The sequence below is a fragment of the Trachinotus anak genome, unplaced genomic scaffold (genome assembly GCF_046630095.1).
Source record: "Trachinotus anak isolate AG129_WGS33_773 ecotype Australia unplaced genomic scaffold, CSIRO_AGI_Tana_v1 ptg000011l, whole genome shotgun sequence".
NCBI classification, from domain to species: domain Eukaryota; kingdom Metazoa; phylum Chordata; class Actinopteri; order Carangiformes; family Carangidae; genus Trachinotus; species Trachinotus anak.
In genome coordinates this window covers 12,445,796-12,465,018 of record NW_027273862.1, presented here as the reverse complement: position 1 = coordinate 12,465,018, position 19,223 = coordinate 12,445,796, and the positions used below count along the sequence as shown (strand labels likewise).

The 19,223-nt window shown below is 40.0% G+C and overlaps 2 protein-coding genes across 5 annotated transcripts; one reads left to right on the top strand and one right to left on the bottom strand.

The window, feature by feature from the left end:
- Positions 1–6,303: 6,303 nt before the first annotated feature.
- mis12 (MIS12 kinetochore complex component) lies at positions 6,304–10,059 on the bottom strand. Of its 2 annotated transcripts, none has more exons than XM_071488871.1 (3): positions 9,933–10,059; positions 7,673–8,189; positions 6,304–6,618 (listed from the first exon to the last, which is right to left on the bottom strand). In XM_071488871.1, exons 2-3 carry the CDS (start codon positions 8,090–8,092, stop codon positions 6,349–6,351), a joined length of 690 nt encoding a protein of 229 aa, XP_071344972.1. In that variant the 5' UTR covers positions 8,093–8,189; positions 9,933–10,059; the 3' UTR covers positions 6,304–6,348. The 2 variants fall into 2 exon arrangements, with proteins under 2 accessions (XP_071344972.1, XP_071344973.1); XM_071488872.1 differs by having other exon boundaries at positions 7,673–8,178; positions 9,933–10,033.
- A 30-nt stretch (positions 10,060–10,089) lies between these two features.
- Positions 10,090–18,734, top strand: ppm1g (protein phosphatase, Mg2+/Mn2+ dependent, 1G). Of its 3 annotated transcripts, none has more exons than XM_071488870.1 (14): positions 10,090–10,240; positions 10,542–10,678; positions 11,413–11,482; positions 11,790–11,875; positions 12,167–12,296; positions 12,583–12,694; positions 13,274–13,473; positions 13,800–13,966; positions 14,087–14,218; positions 15,000–15,102; positions 15,545–15,676; positions 15,871–16,000; positions 16,577–16,676; positions 17,064–18,734. In XM_071488870.1, exons 2-14 carry the CDS (start codon positions 10,568–10,570, stop codon positions 17,262–17,264), a joined length of 1,674 nt encoding a protein of 557 aa, XP_071344971.1. In that variant the 5' UTR covers positions 10,090–10,240; positions 10,542–10,567; the 3' UTR covers positions 17,265–18,734. The 3 variants fall into 3 exon arrangements, with proteins under 3 accessions (XP_071344971.1, XP_071344969.1, XP_071344970.1); XM_071488868.1 differs by having other exon boundaries at positions 10,091–10,240; positions 13,800–13,981; XM_071488869.1 differs by having other exon boundaries at positions 10,098–10,236; positions 13,800–13,981.
- The last annotated feature ends 489 nt before the right edge of the window (positions 18,735–19,223 follow it).

The following is a 19,223-nucleotide window of genomic DNA, read 5'->3' as shown; positions in this document are numbered from 1 at the left end:
TGATGCAGGTTGCAAAATGCACTCAGCCAATCACAGAAAGGCCATTCTGACATGAATGTGAATAAAATCTGAAATGCTAAAGCCTGACCTTTTTGTGTTATTTCTGTCCTCATTAAGCTGGTGTTCACAACCACCAAAAACAGACTTTTCTTCAAAGTGGATGAACTGTTGCTTCCCTGTGGTGAGGAAAAGGAGCTGAGGTTAGACGGTCAAGTGATCACAGGTATTTGACCTGTTTTTGGAGAATCTTGACTTTTTGACACAGTTACTGTTTCTTTTTTTTTTTTTTACACGTTTGGTCTGTGAACAACCAACAAATGCCACCAAAACAGCAGAAAGTTGCTTGGCTGAAATTTCACAAAGCTGTTGGCTGATGTGTCGTCCTGCAGATGCCCATTAGAAGAAATACTGTGTGCCCAGGTCAGACTGGGAAAAATTCTCCCGCACATGAAAAATGATGTTTTTTTACAATTCAGTGTCTAACAGTAAACACAAAAGTGAAGAGCAGAACCTAAAGAAACTGAAACTCACATTTAAAACATTTTTTTAAAACATTTTTACATTCAGCTGAGGTCTTTACTACTGCTTCTCCATGTTTTATTTCTGGCAACGTAGATATAGGATCACTGCAGAAAAAAGCTCTGTGCAGACAGAAGAATCAAATGAAATTCACTGAGGAGCAGCTGAAAAACCTTTTGTATATTTGTTTTAAATGTGTACTGCACTCGGATGGAAACCTTGTGAGGGCTAACACCAGAACAGATGACCAATGTGAGGAAGACAACTTTAAGATTTCAGCAATGGAAAACAAAGCAGCACTGGCGTCTGTTAATTACTGTTTGCCTGACTCCAGGCCACTCACAGCTGCTTAAGGTGAGGACTTGTGATGCTTCCTAATTCATGACGTCACATTGATCTACAGTTGGAAGAAATGTCTGAAATGGGAAAAGAGGGTCTGCTGCTGTGTGTTGGTTTCCCTGCTGGGTGACAATCGGCTTTAAAAAAGTCAGAGTGAATTCTGGCCTGAGAAAACAACCCTGTCTGTCTGCCTGACTGTCACTCTCACCTCCTCTCTCCTCCGTGTGGGACAGCTGGCTGGCTGAGAGTGGACGTAGGCTACATCTACGCATCTATGTGTAGGTATCTGGGTTTATGTGTGTGTGTGTGTGTGTCTCTCTCGCTCTCTCTCTTTGTGTGTGTGTGATCCTAAGAGGTCATAGGTCAAGCTGTGGTTCACAGAGAGCCACGTTGTTCCCCTCCCAACAGGAAGGGAGGGCACTGTCCATATGCTGTCTTCACTCACACACACATATAGATTCACACGCTCACACACTATATAGAAATGGTCACAAATTCCGTCAGGTACACACATGACCTCACACAACTACACACTGAGTACACTCATACTTACACATACACACTATCATATATCACATTATACACACACATTCACTGATACATATAGATCCACTCATTCTCACACACTTTAATACGTCCATGCACGAACATGCACAGTTTTACACAACACAATCATCAACACATGTCCACAAACACACACAGAAGCATTTTTTTAACACCCAAACTGAGCTTTAGTCACATTTCAGTGAGGACAATGAAAACTATGATAATCATGTTTCAAATGAAGGGCGCAGAACAATGTGCCAACCAACCTGGTCCAATTTCAAGTTGACCAAAGCTGATCCACACACAACTGAGCAAACTTTACCCACTGAGAAATAAAGTGGGATGTGCTTGAAAGTTCTGGAAACAGCAAGTAAGTGGACATTGAGTTAAGTTTGTTCCATTAGACTTAGTTTGTTTGAAGCAAAAAGAGGCGTTAAGCCTGATGGAGCTGTGCTTTAGTAAAATAAAGAAGCCTCTAACCGTCTCTGCTGTGATCACTCATCTTGAATGTTGATAGAGCTGATTACACAGCACAGCTGTTGCCTTTATCTGGATTTACAATAAATTTTGTAGAAGACTTTGAGTTATCATGTCTCAGTGCAGCAGCACCTCACTTGCTGTTTTAGGGCTGCAAGTATTTTCACATTTATGTAATGTCAGAAAAGTAAAAAATGTTTCCAGAGCCTACAGATTGCTTGTTTTGTTCCAACAACGGTATGAAAATATGAATAAAGATATATAAAGATAAATAAATGTATAATGGAATAAAACAGAGAATCAGAAAATCATTTTAGAACCTGGATAAGTGAACCAGAAAAACATGTGAGTGAGAACTAAAGGTGAAGGTTTAGGTGATGGATCTAAAGAGAGCAGGGGGAAAGAACACAGGTTTAACCCGCTCACCAGATGTTGGCTGTGATGCATAGTTTTGTTGTTTGCCGACTGAAACAGGAGGAAGAAGGAGAGGTTTAGACATTTTCCTTTTGTTACGGTGTTTTAGTGTGGACCGACAACAACAACCTGAAAAAGCTAACATGGATACATGCTGTTTTCACGTGTCAATAGTATTTTCAGATCACCAGCTTAGTGTGGATGCAGCCTCAGTGCCAAAGCTGTTTAGGACAGCAGCGTGAAAGCTTGAGACTCTCCTCCACAACCTTCTGTCTCTATTTTGTCTCCCCTCCCCTCTAATACAAATACTTTCACTTTTTAAACACACTCACTGACACTTGTTTGGCTCTCTCTCTTGCTGATTAGACACTTCTTCTCCCTTCACATTATCTTCTCTCTCACTGCCAGCAGACATACACTCACAGTGTGTGCAGCCAGCTACATGCAGCTGCATACAGCTGTGTCCATACAGTCTTTGATAACATCTTCTATAGGCAGTAACAGAGCAGTTTATTTAGACAGTCTCTCTCTCTTGTGCTCTCTCTCTCTCTCTCTCACACACACACACACACATACACAAATCAGGATGGCACAGTTTAAAATTTATTGTACCTTCAGGACAGCTGTGTTCACACACACACACCTTGTTACCACACAAACACAGGAGGAGGTTCTGAGGAGAAAATGACAAGATGTGAAGAGGTTTTTAAGTCAAGGTGCCAAGTCCACAGGTCATGATCACCAGAGAAACTGTTGCTGCCCTGCAGCACTGGCTGTCAACAGAGAAAAGACGGTTCAGTGTCTTCCTCATTGTCCTCATCACATCAATTTAAAAGTCTCTCATGATGTCTCTCACTGGTCAAACCAACAGTAAACAGGCCAAGTTTGGGGACACAATGATCCAAATGAATACATGTTAATAGCAGGTATACACCATTTCCCCCAAACAATCTACTTCCTTATCAAGCCTTTATTTTATTGTTTCATATTATCTTTCAGTTCTGTTCTTAATTGGTGGAAATACAGTTATAAATACAGACAGACACAGCAATGTCATAACGTAAAGCAGGATATTCAGCAGTCACCATCTTGAAGTCTTCTATGTAAAAACAGTTCTGACAAAGAAACCACAGACCAGTGCTTCAGGATTAGATTTGTAAATAATATTGCCAAGGCAAAAGAAAAAAGATAAATATAATATATAAAATGCTTTTATCCTTTTTAGCTTATTTCAAACAGAAGAAAACAAAACAAATTCTCTTTGAAACTGAATTGGACATAGATTGGACAAGATTTTTACGATGTCATTTTCATAAGAAAGAAAATGCTCCAAGCAAAATGCAGTCACAGCCTGTAAGATCATTTATTTTCCCCACTGAAGACATACTGGTCCAATTACCAGATAAAGACACGGACAGAAATAGTTCTCACACCTCTCCATCTGGACTGATCATTCCCAAGTCTATCACAACAGGCAAGTGGGATGGACACACACACACACACAAACACACAAACACACACAGGTTTCAGGAATGCTAAAACAAATGTTGACTGTTTACACTGGACCTGTTGTTATTGTTTATGTACTTTCTCTCAGTTCCAGTTGTTGTTGTTGTGGCTATAAATCTGACATTAGCAAAGACCAATCACAGCTTCTGACTGCAGCTACCGAAGATAAACAAAAGAAATTACATTTGCAACTACTTCACGTTATGGATCATTTTTACTCACATGATTATTCCATATATTCCATAACCATGCTGACAGTTTTTACATTTGATGATATAAAATATTGATTGCAGCTCACTTTTCACTTGCCCGAGAGTTCAGAGGCAGTTACAGTGGTGTCCTTTGATTCCTCAGCGTTTAGATGATGATTTTGACCAGCCTAACCCTACATCTGAGCTGTCAGTAAAAAAAAAAAAAAATGCTTTCCAGACAAAAATCTTCAGCCACAAATAGTCGTCTAACAAATTATTATCAAGTTTGACATGATAAAGATACAGACAGAGGAATTATTTTTTAAAAGATTTATATAAAGATCTATAAAAAAAAAAAAAAAAGAAACAGTAGTGCCCCCAGTGGTCTATATGTATCTGAGAAAATCCAGAAGCACAGATGCATTGTTAAACACATTTCTTTGTCTTAGCTTTTGGTAATGTTTGATATGCATTTTATTTATATTTATTATATATATATATATATATGAGATGTTTTTACTTATGCTGTTCTACTCATTTCATTATTCTCAGGTTCTTTGGCCTTTTCTTTTATGTGGTTTTACTTTTTTGTAAAGCACTTTGTAACTTTGTTAAGAAAAGTTCTATATAAATAAAGTTATTATTATTATTATTATTATTATTATTAGTGGGAAAAAACATATTTAACAGATGAATAGAGAAACGATAGTATTTAACTGAATTCAAATCCAATCGCACTGTTACATTAAATGGGTATGGTATGCAGTTGCTTCCCCCTTCTGGTAGCAAAGCATATCCAGTCGGTTTTCACATGGCACATTTCATACACAATTAACAGAAAATAATACCAATTAAAAATATTTAATTTTCAATATTGGTAACACATATCAAATGTACCAAGGGTGTCCCGCAGTACTGCAATTTATTTAAATTTTCATTTGTGATTCATCGGTCATTTACTTTCTCAATTAACAATCAAGTTTTGTCTATAAAAATGTCAGAAAATAGTGTAAAATGCCAGTAATAATATCCCACAGCCCAAGGTGACGTCTTCAAATATCTTGTTTTGTCTGACAATCAGTGCAAAACCCAAAGATATTTGGTTTCATACCATATATGACAATGTCCCAGCTTCTCACATTTGAGAAGCCAGGACCAGCAGATTTCTTTTTTTTTTTTTTCTTTTCAAATTAACAGAAAAAATCAATAATTTTTATTCACCAGCTGATTGACTAGTTTGTTATTTGTCCATTTCTATGCCTAATTAACTTGTATAAACTAATAATGTAGTGATATTCCTAATTTTACATAAAGCCCCAAATTGATCGTGCAAAATGCATAGCCGTGTGTGCAGTGAACTAGTTAATTATATTATACTAATTCTAAATAACTATTAAAATGATTAAAAATAAAGATAATTCAAGATATGATCATTTTTACCAGCAGTAAATGTAATTGTTCAGCCAATGTTTCCAGATTTAAATTTTATATTTAAAATGTTACTTGTTTTTCAGCTTATTCAGATATTGAACATGAGGCGTCACCTTCATTCCAACATAAAACAAGACTGAGGCTGACTGAGTGGTATTTACATGCACAGAGCGCCCTCTACTGGGAATCACTGTATCTTAAACTATTCCTCTTGATGGGGTGAACACAATAGCATGAACACCACAACAAACTAATGTAGTCCAGTGAGATGACAATGAAACAAATATTACCACCTTTAGGTTACAGATGTAGTTAAGACAATAAGAGCTATTGAGAAAATGAAGTTGAGTTTTTGAGGCTATACTTTGTGGTGCTGAACTGTATAATATAGAGCAGGGGTCTCCAACAGGTGGCTGGCCAGCTACCTGTAGCTCACCCGAAGGTTGTGAGAATACAGTCTGTACAAACCATGGATGTATAGTAAAAACCTTAAGTAACACAACTTCACTCAGTAAATCTGCACCAATTGCAACTAGATGAAGTGCACAGACATACCCACCCCTCTTCAACACCAAATAATTACTTGTCAGTTATCAGTCACGAGTTATGCTGTCAAGTTTATTCATATCAGATACGTCGTAGGTGACATGCAGTGATAGCAACTCCTCTAGAGAACAGGACAGATACAAACTAAACTCTTTCCAAGTAACTGGAAATGTGTTGCCATGGAATAAATGAGTCAAGCTGGGGGCGTCGAGTATGTGAATTTTCCTACCTGCACAGAAATTCTTTATACTGAACTATAAATGCCTTTGCTCAACTCTAGTCTGACCCACATACATATGACTGTAATAAATACTCACTCTTGGAGACGCTAGCTCTTTGCGAATACACTTTATTGCAGAATTTTGTTAACATCAGTTCAGTGAGGCGCACTGTTGTAGACCTCTCCAACGGCCGCCTGCAGTTTCTTTACTGACTCCATCGCCAGTTGGAAACTTCCAGTGAAGTTGCCGTTACCCTCTTTCATCCAGGCTGCCTGCAGTTCTCTGACCCACGCCAGGATCCCATCCAGCTGCTTCTGCACCTCCTTCTGCTCCTCCAGTTCAGCTTGCAGAGCCTGTCTGGCACAAACCTCTGCTTCATATGCTCTCTGGAGGTCTGCCAGGGACGACTCCAGGCTCAGCACCTCCTGGGTGGAGGAGGCCCACGGTCAAATCACAGACAAATCACAGATAAGTAGACACTGAGTTAAGACTACTTTATCAAACATGAACTGAATTTCTAAATTAACTAAAACATGTCTTTGGCATATCTTTTTTTGCAGTTTTTTCACTTATCGGGAAACATATATGCTTATACTAGTGTATCTGTGATGAGATACAATCGGCCAATAAGAGTTTTACAAATCTGACTATGATACCTCTGTCTGTCTTTTTGTTTGTTTTGTTTTTACATAAACACATAGCGTAAACAAAACATATTTATAAGGATGCCTTACATTAGCTATTTTTAACAACAGTGACCAAGACATGTACTGAGAGGACTATTGTAAAGTAGAAAAATAAATCCGTCAGTGTCAATCAATGTAATTGTGTCATGGTTTGTAAATTACTTCAAACATATCTTTTACATTCCTGTACTAAAGATACTGATATATCTGCAAACACTAAAGGCGGCCAATACATCTTGCCAATATAAAGTTTGGGCTCTGATACACTGGTACGTACAGCCACGTATGTAACATACAGATATGTTTAAGTAAAGAGAGAAAATTAGCAACTATTTAGATATCAAATAATTGATTTAGGCTTTTTTAAGCAAAAATGACAAATATTAGTTGTGACACCCTCTAACAGTTGAAGATTTGATCCATTTCTTTGTTGTAAGTGATAGTAAACCGAGTATGTTTGGGTTTTGCACAGAAAAAGACATCTGAAAATATCTCCCTGCGCTGCTGGAAACTCTATAATGGACATTTTTCACAGTTAATTTAAATTTTATTCAGAAAACAACTGGAAAACAAGAATCAGCAGATTAACTGTTAATGACAGTTATCTTTAGTTGCAGAACTAATGCAGAGTACAATATAGATATATGTAATAAGTCATAACACTACCACAATAAAGCTTTAATTTTAGAGTTTTTACACCCACATCGGATGAACAGTGTAGGAACTGCAGCCCTGCTCTCACTAGTAAACAACAACAACAACAACAACAACCTCCTCCACCTCCTCCTCCTACCTGTAAGTGCTGGGGGTAGGTTTCGTGTGACCGGTCGTCGGGCAGCAGGACGTTTGGCGGCACGGTGAAGCAGCGGTGGACCAGCAGGGCCTCCATCCGCTCCGCAAGCTGCTTGAACCGGTCTACGAGGAACTGCTGCAGCTTCCGGCTGCACTCCCGGGCCCGGGCCCGGAGCAGCTCGTCCTCCCCGCCCGACCGGCCGCTACTGAGCTGCCTCACACAAACCTTCTCCACCACGGGCAAAATGTCATACAGGCAGTCCTGGAAGGCGCTGTAGACCCGCAGCATGCAGGTCTGCGGGGTGAAACCGAAGAACTGCGCCTCGTACAGCTTTAGGGTCGATGGAGAAAGGCTGTCCATCTCTGCACCGGGCTCCCCGACTCCATTCATCTCATCCTCCTCCCGGGTTTCCCGCGCCATGTTGAATCTCCCGCCTTCCTCTCGTGACGTTTGCGACGTTTGTTAAATAACCAGATGCCTCATTACCGCCACCAACCGGTTACGGTCTGAAGTCCAGCTCAAGGATGAAATCAAAACATCAAAAACATGAAATATGAAATAAAAAATCAAGATCACAAAACTATCGCATTCGTTCAGTCAAGGTCCTCTAAGACATCTAACCAAAAATAAATCAAGCGATTTAACATGGAAACACTTTGAGACTCCTTTTTATAGGATATATAACATTCAATAAGTGGCTTATAAAACTTTAGAATAGAATAGATTCGCCAACAACTACGGTTCCTCTCATGGAAAAAGTGGAGGCTGTTGAATAAACAGTTGTGAAAGTAGTAAAGCACAGTTGTAACTAGAAACTGCAGCAGGGTTTCCTGCTTTCTGCATGAGCTGAACCGAAATTGCGTTGCTGACTTGAATTTGTATAAAGAAGCAGTTGAAGTAGTATGAAGAGATGGATTAAAAAAAAATGTGCATGTGAAATTCAAGTTTTTGCATGTGAAAAGAAATGCGTTAGTGGCAAAGAGATCTGTATTTGTCTTTGTGAATCAAAACTGAACAAATGAGCACTGGAAAAGTTAAACCGAGACTCTGTTAAAAATGGCTGTCTGTTTACAGCATGGAGGTCTTATAATACATCCATGGTTTACAGACACAAAGCAGAAAACTGCATATAACCCAGCATGCAACTTTCCCAGTGTGTGGCACTGACAAGTACAAATTTTGTCCCTTGTAATTTTTAGTGTCACACACTGTGTGGTAACTTTTGAGCACAGAGTTTTACAGTTTTATTTTCTGTATCTGTACACAAATGTTGACAAAAACCATTTCCTCTTTTACAGTGTCTTTGTTTAACCTCAGTCCTGATCATCTGTTTCAATTCACATAGTGTTTTTTAACAAATACAAATCTCTTTGACACATGCACAACTTTTTCACATGTACGAACTTTAATTTCTGCAGATTTATTTTACAGGTTCACAACAGTTGTTTTGCAACTACAAACAATATTTGTAACCATCGCTTTACAAGTTGAAAAATCATTTGGACCCTAATTGGAGTCCATATAGTTATATTCTTGCTGATTGTGGAGAGCCATAAGACCTGAGGTGGATTCTGATAGAAAAGTTTGAATGGTTTGAAAGTTTGATTTGAATGGAGCATCTAGCTGAAGGTATGAATGAGCAGAAAGGTTTGGAAAATGCATGAAAAGCTGCGGGAAAAGTGGAGATTTTAAACATTCCATCCATTCATCTTAATGGGAAAAAAATGTCAGGAAAACCTTGAATATTTTTGGAAAGTATGAAATGTATCAAAAAACTGAATAATGTCCTAACTGAGGTGAACATTTCAAGTTTAAATTGAGTTTTTACGTTGAAGCGTCTAAGAGATACAAATCAAAAAAATAATTTGTGAACCAGAGATTAATATAGTGGGATTGTGTTTGCAGTAAACCCACCTGATAACAAAAATACGTCTTCCTGTCATATGTCATCTTATATACAGTCTATGGTCTTCACGGATAAGTTATCATTGTTGAGAGTTGATTCTGCTTATGACAGTTGGATAAAACAAGACATTTGACGTCTGTGGGGACTTAACGGGCATTTTATTTCTCTGACACTATATGAACAAAATGATTCATCAATAATAGATAACGATAACAATTATTGGCTGCAGCCTGTATATAATATTATGAAATGGGTGATTATTTTAAGTACATTTTGATAGGAATGCTGTCGTACTACCTAACTAAAACAGCTGCACTTGTAGCAGAGTATTTCCACACTGGAAGTGATACTCACAATATCTACTGAAGACAGGCCATGCTTGCACCAGCGCCTCTTCCTGCTGGGGCCGGATGTTGTTTTTAAACCTTCCCCCGCTCATTCAAACACGGGCACCCTCTGACGTCAGACGCACGTCTCGGACACGCCCCCTCGCTGGGACGAAAGGGACATGCGCGGCTTGCTCACTTCCTCCTCGGCTGCTGCTTCTCCTCCTCGCTTGGTCTGTGTTGATAGCGGCTCCTGCTTTTACACGTGTGGTCATTCCTATGTGAATCTCTTTCTTCGGGACCCGTTTACAAGTTCATCCTGCTCCACCGCAGTAGGTAAATCAACTGTAGGCGGCGAGTGCTTGATGTTTGTAAAGCTGCGCAGCCGCTCGGCTGGCGAGGGCAGAGGTTACGGCTGGAAGTTTAGCCGGGTTTGCTGCTCTTAGCTTGGTGATGTTAGCTAGCTGCTGATACGTCTACTTTTTTTGTTGTGGTGTCGCTAACGTTAGCTAGCTAGCAACCGTAACTAGCCGGGCTGGTTAACGCAGCCGAAGTACCGCCAGTGCTCTGGGTCGTACGCGTCTCTGTACGTGTGAAGCTGGTGTGTGATGTTTCCACCGTGTCGTCTTCTCTCCAGGTGTAAAGCCATAAAAACCGACAACCATGGGGGCTTATCTGTCGCAGCCGAACACGACCAAGACATCTGCCGATGGCGGCAACAGCAACATGAGCTACGGCTTCTCTGCCATGCAGGGCTGGCGTGTTTCCATGGAGGTGAGGCGGAGAATGAGGGACTGGATCAAAGACAGCCGTGTTGCCGCCCTGTGTCCTGAACTTTGCGAGGAGAAAATGTGTCTTAAGTTGTAAATGGCTGGATGATGGGGGTGTGAGATTTCTCTCTCCAGAGTACACTGAGAGTCCGCCACACTCCTAAACCAGCTTCAACCTCAGCACCAACTGCAGCGATGGCTGAAATCCATGATTCATCCTCTTGGTGTTTTTTGCATACTTAGTTACATTATAATCACTCTCTCACAGCATTCAAGAGCATGTAATTGATGTCTCCTGTGGGGCTCTTGCCTCCTCGCTTGTGAAGAAAGTACTTCACTGCAGCTGACAGCATTTGAAAATCTGTTATTTGCCTTATTATAATTTTCACTTTCGATGAAAAAATCAAACACAGTGTCTAATCATGTATGAGCCAACTAGATGTAATGCATCAGCTGAATAACAGTAGGTAAAATTGGTCCCTAAAGACATGCATCAACATGTGATGCAGATGGAGATCAGAAGCTTCACAAGTCATTTGCCCACTAAATGTATTTACATTATATGACAGTAATTGAAGATAATATGCAGGTGTCATCCCCACTTACTCTCTTTTCCTAAATGTACAGTTTACCTGTTTTTTTACAAACAGTAGAAGAACTTTGATTGTTATGTTACTGTACCAGTTAGTAAATGCTGTGTGTATTTTAATGTGCGTTATTGTCTTTGTTGTATCTCAGGATGCTCACAATTGTATCCTAGAGTTTGACGAGGAGACCGCCATGTTCGCTGTGTATGATGGACATGGAGGTAACATACTAGCACAATGAACACAAATATTCTTATATTTACAGTATTTTGCAGCATATATTGTACCATTTACAACATTTGTTTGCTTAACACTGACATGTAACAGTATTTCTAACACTGACAGTGCACAACATGTACTGGCCACACAAACACCACTTGAGACACAAATGTTCTGTCTTTTTTGATTTTTGGAGCACAACACACCCTTTTTTTGTGAGGTAGTTCCCCTTTATTGTTTGTTTTACACACCTCTCTGCGTACTACACACCTACCCTGAGAATTTATATGACCTTGTGTTCCCATTTAGGTGAAGAGGTGGCGCTGTACTGTTCAAAGTACCTTCCTGACATCATCAAGGAGCAGAAGACCTACAAAGATGGCAAACTGCAAAAGGTGAGGTGCTGTAGAAGCCACAGCCTGGCCTGCTCATCTTCAACAAGTTTGGCAGAGCAGAGATCCTCATGACCAGTGGTTTGCAGCTCTACTCTTGCATAATTACAGTTTGGATGGGATTAGAATCAGTGTATCACTTCTGTGGTCACCCCTTCTCCTGTTTTCCACTGTCCTAACACATTCAGAAACTCTGAACAGACCTCCAACATGAATCTCATTAATGTTGAACCCAATATTACACTGTGCCACTTGACTTTTACAGAGAACACTGTTTTTGCATGTTGTTTCCAGGCACTGGAGGATGCCTTCTTGGCCATTGACAGCAGAATGACCACAGAGGAAGTCATCAAGGAGCTGGTCCAGATCGCTGGACGGCCCACTGAGGAGCCACCCGCTGAAAAGGTGGCAGAGGAGGATGATCGTGAGTACACTCATGATAACCTTCAGGTAGTATTGTTTGATGTGGATGTCAGTGGTAAGGAACATAATGAGGAACATCCAGTATAACAAAATATACTAGTAAAAAACAAATTACCATACCATAATTATTACAAAAAAATACCACAAATGCTAATAAGGGCATGAAATAAAACACAAACACCATGAGAACACAACAAAGACCCGTCACGCTGAAGTGGATTGAGAACAGTAATTTCAAATAAAGATGACAACTTTCGAGTTAGTCCAAGTTTCTGTTCTCTTTTCAGTGGACACAGAGGAGGCAGCTTTGCTCCACGAGGAGGCCACAATGACCATAGAGGAGCTGCTGGTACGCTACGGCCAGAACCGCAATGCTGTCAAACATGCTTCTGCCATCAGGTAGTCCAGCAAACTGATGTTTTCATGCAGGGACTAACGCTTTGTGGCATTTAAGTGGCAGAGTGCTTTAGGACTTCAACAGGCAATACAATTGGCACTTAGATTTCCTGGAAATTTTACTTTTTGCAGAAGAGTGCATCTTGTGGTGACCTTGTAAGTCCAACCTGTAAAACCATTAGAGATTTGTCAACACTCCTGCCTTTCTGCTCATTTATCTCAGTAACTGATAGCCCATTGGTCTCACCTAAACTTGATCCTCTTATTGTTTAACATTCTGCTACACCAACCTGTTGCAACAGGAATCATCAAGGTGATGACACCTTTTTTTTTTTTTTTTTTTTTTTTTTTTTTAAAGTTGTTTTTTTTATTTTCAGTATGTCAAACACTTTGCCGAGGATGTTTGTATGTGATCTGTATGTTTGATTTCAATGGAAGTCATCCATTTCTATTACACCAGATACCTCTGTCTTGCTTGTAACTCAGTGAGTCCAGGGTTTTCTTGATAGGGGTGTAAAACAGAAGCTAAAATTGTAAGACTGTGGTTGACTCCTTTGTTTCCTCTTTGTTTTTTGTTCTTAGTGCGGCTGCTAAGAAGGCCTCCTGCCCACACGCTGAGGCCTCAGGAGAGAAAGAGGAGGGTGGGGAAGGACAGAAGAAAGAGGGGCTGAACGGAGAAGTGGAGGAGGAGAGTAACGGGAAGGTGAAGGGTGGTGAAGGAGCAGCGTGTGGGTCTAAGCTGCGAGCCTGTCGGAGAATAGGAGGAGAAAGCAGTGGTGCAGGTACAGAGCTGGGACTCAAGTCTTCAACAAGAACATTTCTTTCTGCTAAAAGATGACATGAGATGAAAACAATTGTCATGTTAATGTAGCTAAAAACAATCTACATTACTGAAATAAGTATGTGAAATTGAAAAAAAAAAAGGTCTTCCTGCTGACAAGCATTAAAAAAAGGAATCTTTAAGTGTGGAAGTAGCTTTACTAAAAGTACACAAAAATCAAAATCTAGCACGTATTAGACACCCTCTCCTTTACTCTCTTCTCCACTTATTTTTCCTCCCCGTTCCTCTTATCCAACATTTTGTGATGCCTTCATCTGTCCTCGACAGTGGTTGACTGTGGAGAGTCAGGAAGCTCCAATGGAGAAGAAAAGGCCGGTAAGGCAGAAGGAGATGCTGGTCCTTCCTGCTCCTCTTTGTCCTCCAAGGCTGTTGGAGATTCAAAGTCCAGGTTCTTTGATGACAGCGAAGAGTCTGAGGAGGGAGAGGAAGAGGAGGTCAGTGATGAAGAGGTGAGAGCAGGAGCTCAAAATACATTTCTCCTTGGCTGTGAAAGCTCACTCTCTTTTAGAAGCATTGTTATATATATATAAAATTAATTTTATTTTTCAAATTAGGATGGCAGCGAAGAGGAAGAAGGTGATAGCAGTGAGATGGAAGAAGAGGAGGATACAGAGGAAGGAGAGGAAGACTCTGAGGATGAAGAGGAGGAGGAAATGTGTCTACCTGGAATGGATGGCAAGGAGGAGGTGTGTACAAAGGGACCATGCATCTGACAAATCAGCAATATGAATGTGCTACCAACTACATGCAGTACAGTCAACATATCCCTCATGTCAGGGTCACAGGTTGGCTTGATTTCATAATAACTTTTTAGATGTTGAATTAAAAGTGAATTGTGGTGTGAGAGTCTCTTAAGAGTGGAGATCAAAGATATTGACATCACTGAGGGTGACTATGTCTGCTTGAGGGGGGGACCAATGATGCCATGTTTCTGCACTTAATGTACTGATAAATCACACTTTGTTTTCAAGGCTGTCGGTTTGTTGCCATAGTCTCAGCTCTGTTGCAAGAAATTGACAGTGATCACAAAAATATTAGAACCTCATTTCACTCACTTGCACCACTTGGACACACACATCAAATTATTTAACAAGTGATAAAAAGTGTTGTTGTAGACAGAATGGAAGCATTGTACTGTTTCCCTGTGGTTCTCAAAGAAATTGCCAGAAATTTAAATATTCACTTTTGAGAATTGGCCAAGCGAGCAACAGTTTTTAGCCATTTAAAGAACACAGCTGTAATTTTAAGCTATGAAACCAAAGAACAGCCTTCAAAATGCTGGACAGCCACACAGCTGCAGAAGTCAAACTTGATGATTTGTGATGACTTTGTGTAAATGAAAGCGGTTAATGGCTGCCTTATTTTTTTTAATATCTTTTATTGGCTGAAAAATGCCTGCAAGTTTTTATTTAATTTATGTCGATGAAAGCCATCATGGAATTTAAACTGTGTGTCACATTTTCACAGCCTGGCTCAGACAGCGGCACCACAGCTGTCGTGGCTCTGATCCGAGGGAAGCAGCTGATCGTGGCCAATGCAGGAGACTCTCGCTGTGTGGTGTCTGAGCGCGGTGAGTCAGAAACAATTGGTGCCAGTTTATTTTTTGGAAAAGCTAAAAATGGCAAGAATATTTCTGCATGCCATGAAACAGACACAGGGTGTCACAAGTGCCACCTGGGCAGGCCTTAAAGTTTGAACACCTCTTAATTGGACAGTTTCTAAGCATGTGATGAACATAGATGTATTCTCATTAGGAACCAAGTTGGTTTTCATTGTTTAATGTCCCTTGAATGCTTAAAATCTGAAATGTTGACCCTGGATATCCCCTAACCTAATAAGTAGGTTTATTTTTCCAAAAGGCCGATTGTTTTTTTTTTTTTTCCCTCTATGATCAGTTGATACAGTCATGTACTCGACAACAGCCAGTCATAGTGTAGTGGCAGATCTTTTAATGAAAGGCTTTGCCATTATCTTGTATGAAATTTAAGCGTTCCCTTCCTGCATTGCTGTAGGCAAAGCTGTTGACATGTCATACGACCACAAGCCAGAGGACGAGGTGGAACTAGCCCGCATCAAAAATGCTGGAGGGAAAGTGACCATGGATGGACGGGTCAACGGTGGACTGAACCTCTCCAGAGCTATTGGTATGGCTGAGTTTGTGCGTGGCTTTTAGACTTGTCCTGTGAGAAGTATCAGAATTAAACTCAATAGTAGCTCTAGGTCAGTACAGATATTTTCTGTTTTAGGTTCAAATCACAATTGTACATTCTCCTCCACTGAGATGACCACATCTGTAAACAAAAGGCAATTCTTTAACATTTGTTAATCTGGCTCTCAGGTGACCACTTCTATAAAAGGAACAAGGCTCTGCCCCCAGAGGAGCAGATGATTTCTGCGATGCCAGATGTCAAAGTTCTGACACTAAATGAGGACCATGATTTCATGGTCATTGCCTGCGACGGCATCTGGTGAGTAACCAACGGTGGTGGTTAGAAGTGTGTCCCAGTACTTTATTATACGATAGGAATCATATTTTCAACAACTGTCAAACAGCTGGTGATAGATCAGTCTACAAACCTAGATGCCAGGAGTTTAATCTAAACAATGAAATCTGTACCTCCCAGAGAGTCAAATTTATACAGCAGCATTATTTTTTGTGCTGGTAATTTTCACATTTTCTGATGTGGGGAAAAACATCAAGCTGACTTTACGTGATTAGTATCAAGATACCCCAGTTTTATAAAAGGGTGGAGAGGTTATTGGGCTGAAGCTCTTGTTGTTAGAGTCTGGCTTCACCAAAACTAGAAGAGCTGTTCTCTTCAATGCCCGTATGACATATTGTTTGTTATATTGTTATCTGATGGATTTTTATTTTATTTTTTACAGCATTTAGCCTGAAATGTTTGAGCTCTTAAAGTTTTGTTCTTAGAAAATCATAATACACAGTGAAACCTTTTCTGTCACTGACATTTGACACTTTATAAGCTTAAGGTTGTTTTTTCTTTAGATTTGTCAGTGTTGATGCGATCTGTCTTCATGTGCAGGAATGTGTTAAGCAGTCAGGAGGTGGTGGACTTCATCAGTGAGAGGATCAAACCAGACCAGAGTGGCAATGCCAGACCCCTCTCATCTGTAGTGGAAGAGGTGAGAGACACTTGGACATACTTGTTAGACACTTGTACATAAATGAGGAGGTGAGGGTTTCTGTAACTGGTGCGGAGCCATTGACTTAAAATATCATGACACGAACACAAATGGACTTTACTTTATGCAGTTTTCTTCAGTGTAGAAAAATGTAAATCTTAAACTTATTAATTCAGTTTCTACTATAATGGACATAAAATACTCTTAAACTCTGTTTAATTGCTACCTCAAGTGTGGCTGTTCCACTTTCCTTTTCTGATAGAGGCATGATCAGTCACATAGATTTTATTTTAAACTAATGTAAAGTCTTATCTAGCTTGTAGCCTTAGTTGACTCCCAAAAATTGTCCATAGTTTGCATCATTAATTTCATATCCCCCTGTGACAGCTGGTGGACCACTGCTTGGCTCCTGACACATCTGGAGATGGGACAGGATGTGACAACATGACCTGCATCGTCATCACCTTCCGGCCACACCCATCCCCCTCTCAGTCAGACGACACAAAGAAGAGGAAGCACCAGGAGGAGGCAGAAGGGGCCGAAGTGGAGGAGAATGGAAATGACAGCAAAAAGGCTAAAAGTGACTAAAGGAAAAGAGAAACTGTCCTTGGGGGGGAGCAGCTGGTCCCAGTCTACCCCAGATACACCCAGAGACACATTCTGTTCAAAATTAAATCCTTACCTCACAAACATCAATTCACCTTAAGACAGAAATTGTAAATGCTATACAGCTCAAAGATCAGCTGAACTTAAGTCATCAGTTTAGTTTTTGTCCCCTGTTTTAGGCGGATTCCCACTTTAATGCCCCCTCCAGTTGGTTCTTTTGTTTGGTCTCATTGGAAAGAAGCTGGTCACACTTCACCTTCTTAAATTCAGAAGAGGCAGACTCAACACTCACTAGCATGCAGATCATTTTCCATATATTTGTAATTTTCTAACTTGGCATCGTGTAAAGGTAACATTAGGAAAAACGGTTCGAATGACAGGATATTACTGTCCTTTGTAGCCCAAATTGAAGCTTCATGATGCCGTGAGACTGCGAATGCTAGTCTAGTGTTGCACTGAATGTGTTGGTGCCCTGATTCAGCCTCCTCTCTGGTGTTGATATCTCACCCTGAGTTTGTTCAGGGGCACTTTGTGTGAGTCACATTTTGATAGAGAGGAACTGAACGATATAAGTGTACTAGTCCAGTCGCTCTACTTTGCCATTTCTATAAAAAAAAAAAAAATTCTCATTAGAAACCATTGTGATGTGAGGATTTTTTTTGGTCACATGACACCCAGTACATCACCATGATCCTGCCTTTCTTTTGATTCCTTCTTAGTGTCTTGTCTTGATTAAAATCTGTAAATTTCCAGATGGTGAAAAGATGCCAGGGTTTTGGGAATGAGTGTCCTTTTCATCTGTAAGAGATGATGGCAGGGAAACGGAGGCGAGCCTTATGTGCCTCTGTATGTCCATCCAGAGAGAGGTGTTGATTAAAGCCCTGGACTGGCAATCTACGTACAGCTCATCTCCAGGACTCTACCTTCCTCCACCCCATTTACTTTCCCCGTCTGTCCCCCTGTTTCCATTGTTATTTCTTCTTTAAGATTATCTCTTGAACATGGGTTTTATTTAAAAAGTATTTCCACTCAGATTGTCATACTTTTTGATTAATCAGTCCTCTGGCAGTTTTAAAAAAAAAAAAAATCCTTTTTGTGAGCACATTCTGAAAATGCCCTGATGCTGGACTGTGGAGAGGATGCGCAAGGTTATTTTTTTGAGTGGAAATACAATTTGAAGGTCAGAGCACCAACACAATGTAACTGTTTAGAAGATTCTTTTCTTTACTTGCAGAAGCCTCATTTAAAACCATGTTGTGTGACTGTAAGTTTGTTTGTAGTGTACTCATCACCATGCCCTTTTTTCTGTACATAGTTTTTTCAATACTTGTAATTGAAGAAAAAGAAAATGCTTTTTCTTTGTAATTGTGAGTCAATGTGACATTTTGGTGCATACTCTTTTGACACCAGTATGTAAGTACATACAATACATTTTTTTAAATAATGTGATAACCGTATTCCTGTGTGTTTCTTTAAAAACAACCAATGCCATGTCAGCTCTTTATTCATACAGATTGCAGAGAAGTCTTTTATTGTGCAATTGTGCTCAAAGATGTGATTTCTGTTGAACAAGCTGAAGTGACCTAAACATTTTGCAGGCATAACTTGTTGCTTAAAATCATGATAAAATAGTCTAAATGCCACTTAAGATGAATGAAATGACTTGTTTTCTGTTGAGATGTAAACAACATGTTGTTCATGTTGAAGAATGACAACTACTTTTAATGTTATCTGACTACTCAAAGCCACAATATGTAACAATTCAAAGCAAAGTTTGGCTTGAGATTTCTGCCCCTCCTGCAGTAGTAACCAAGCAGACATAGTAATCTGCTCCTAGTACCAGCCAGACTGAATGAAAACACTTGTGTTTCCCTGGGGATAAACTCTTTCCATTGTGTGGTTTTCATTTGTGCCAACATCGTCATCAACTTTGCACATGGG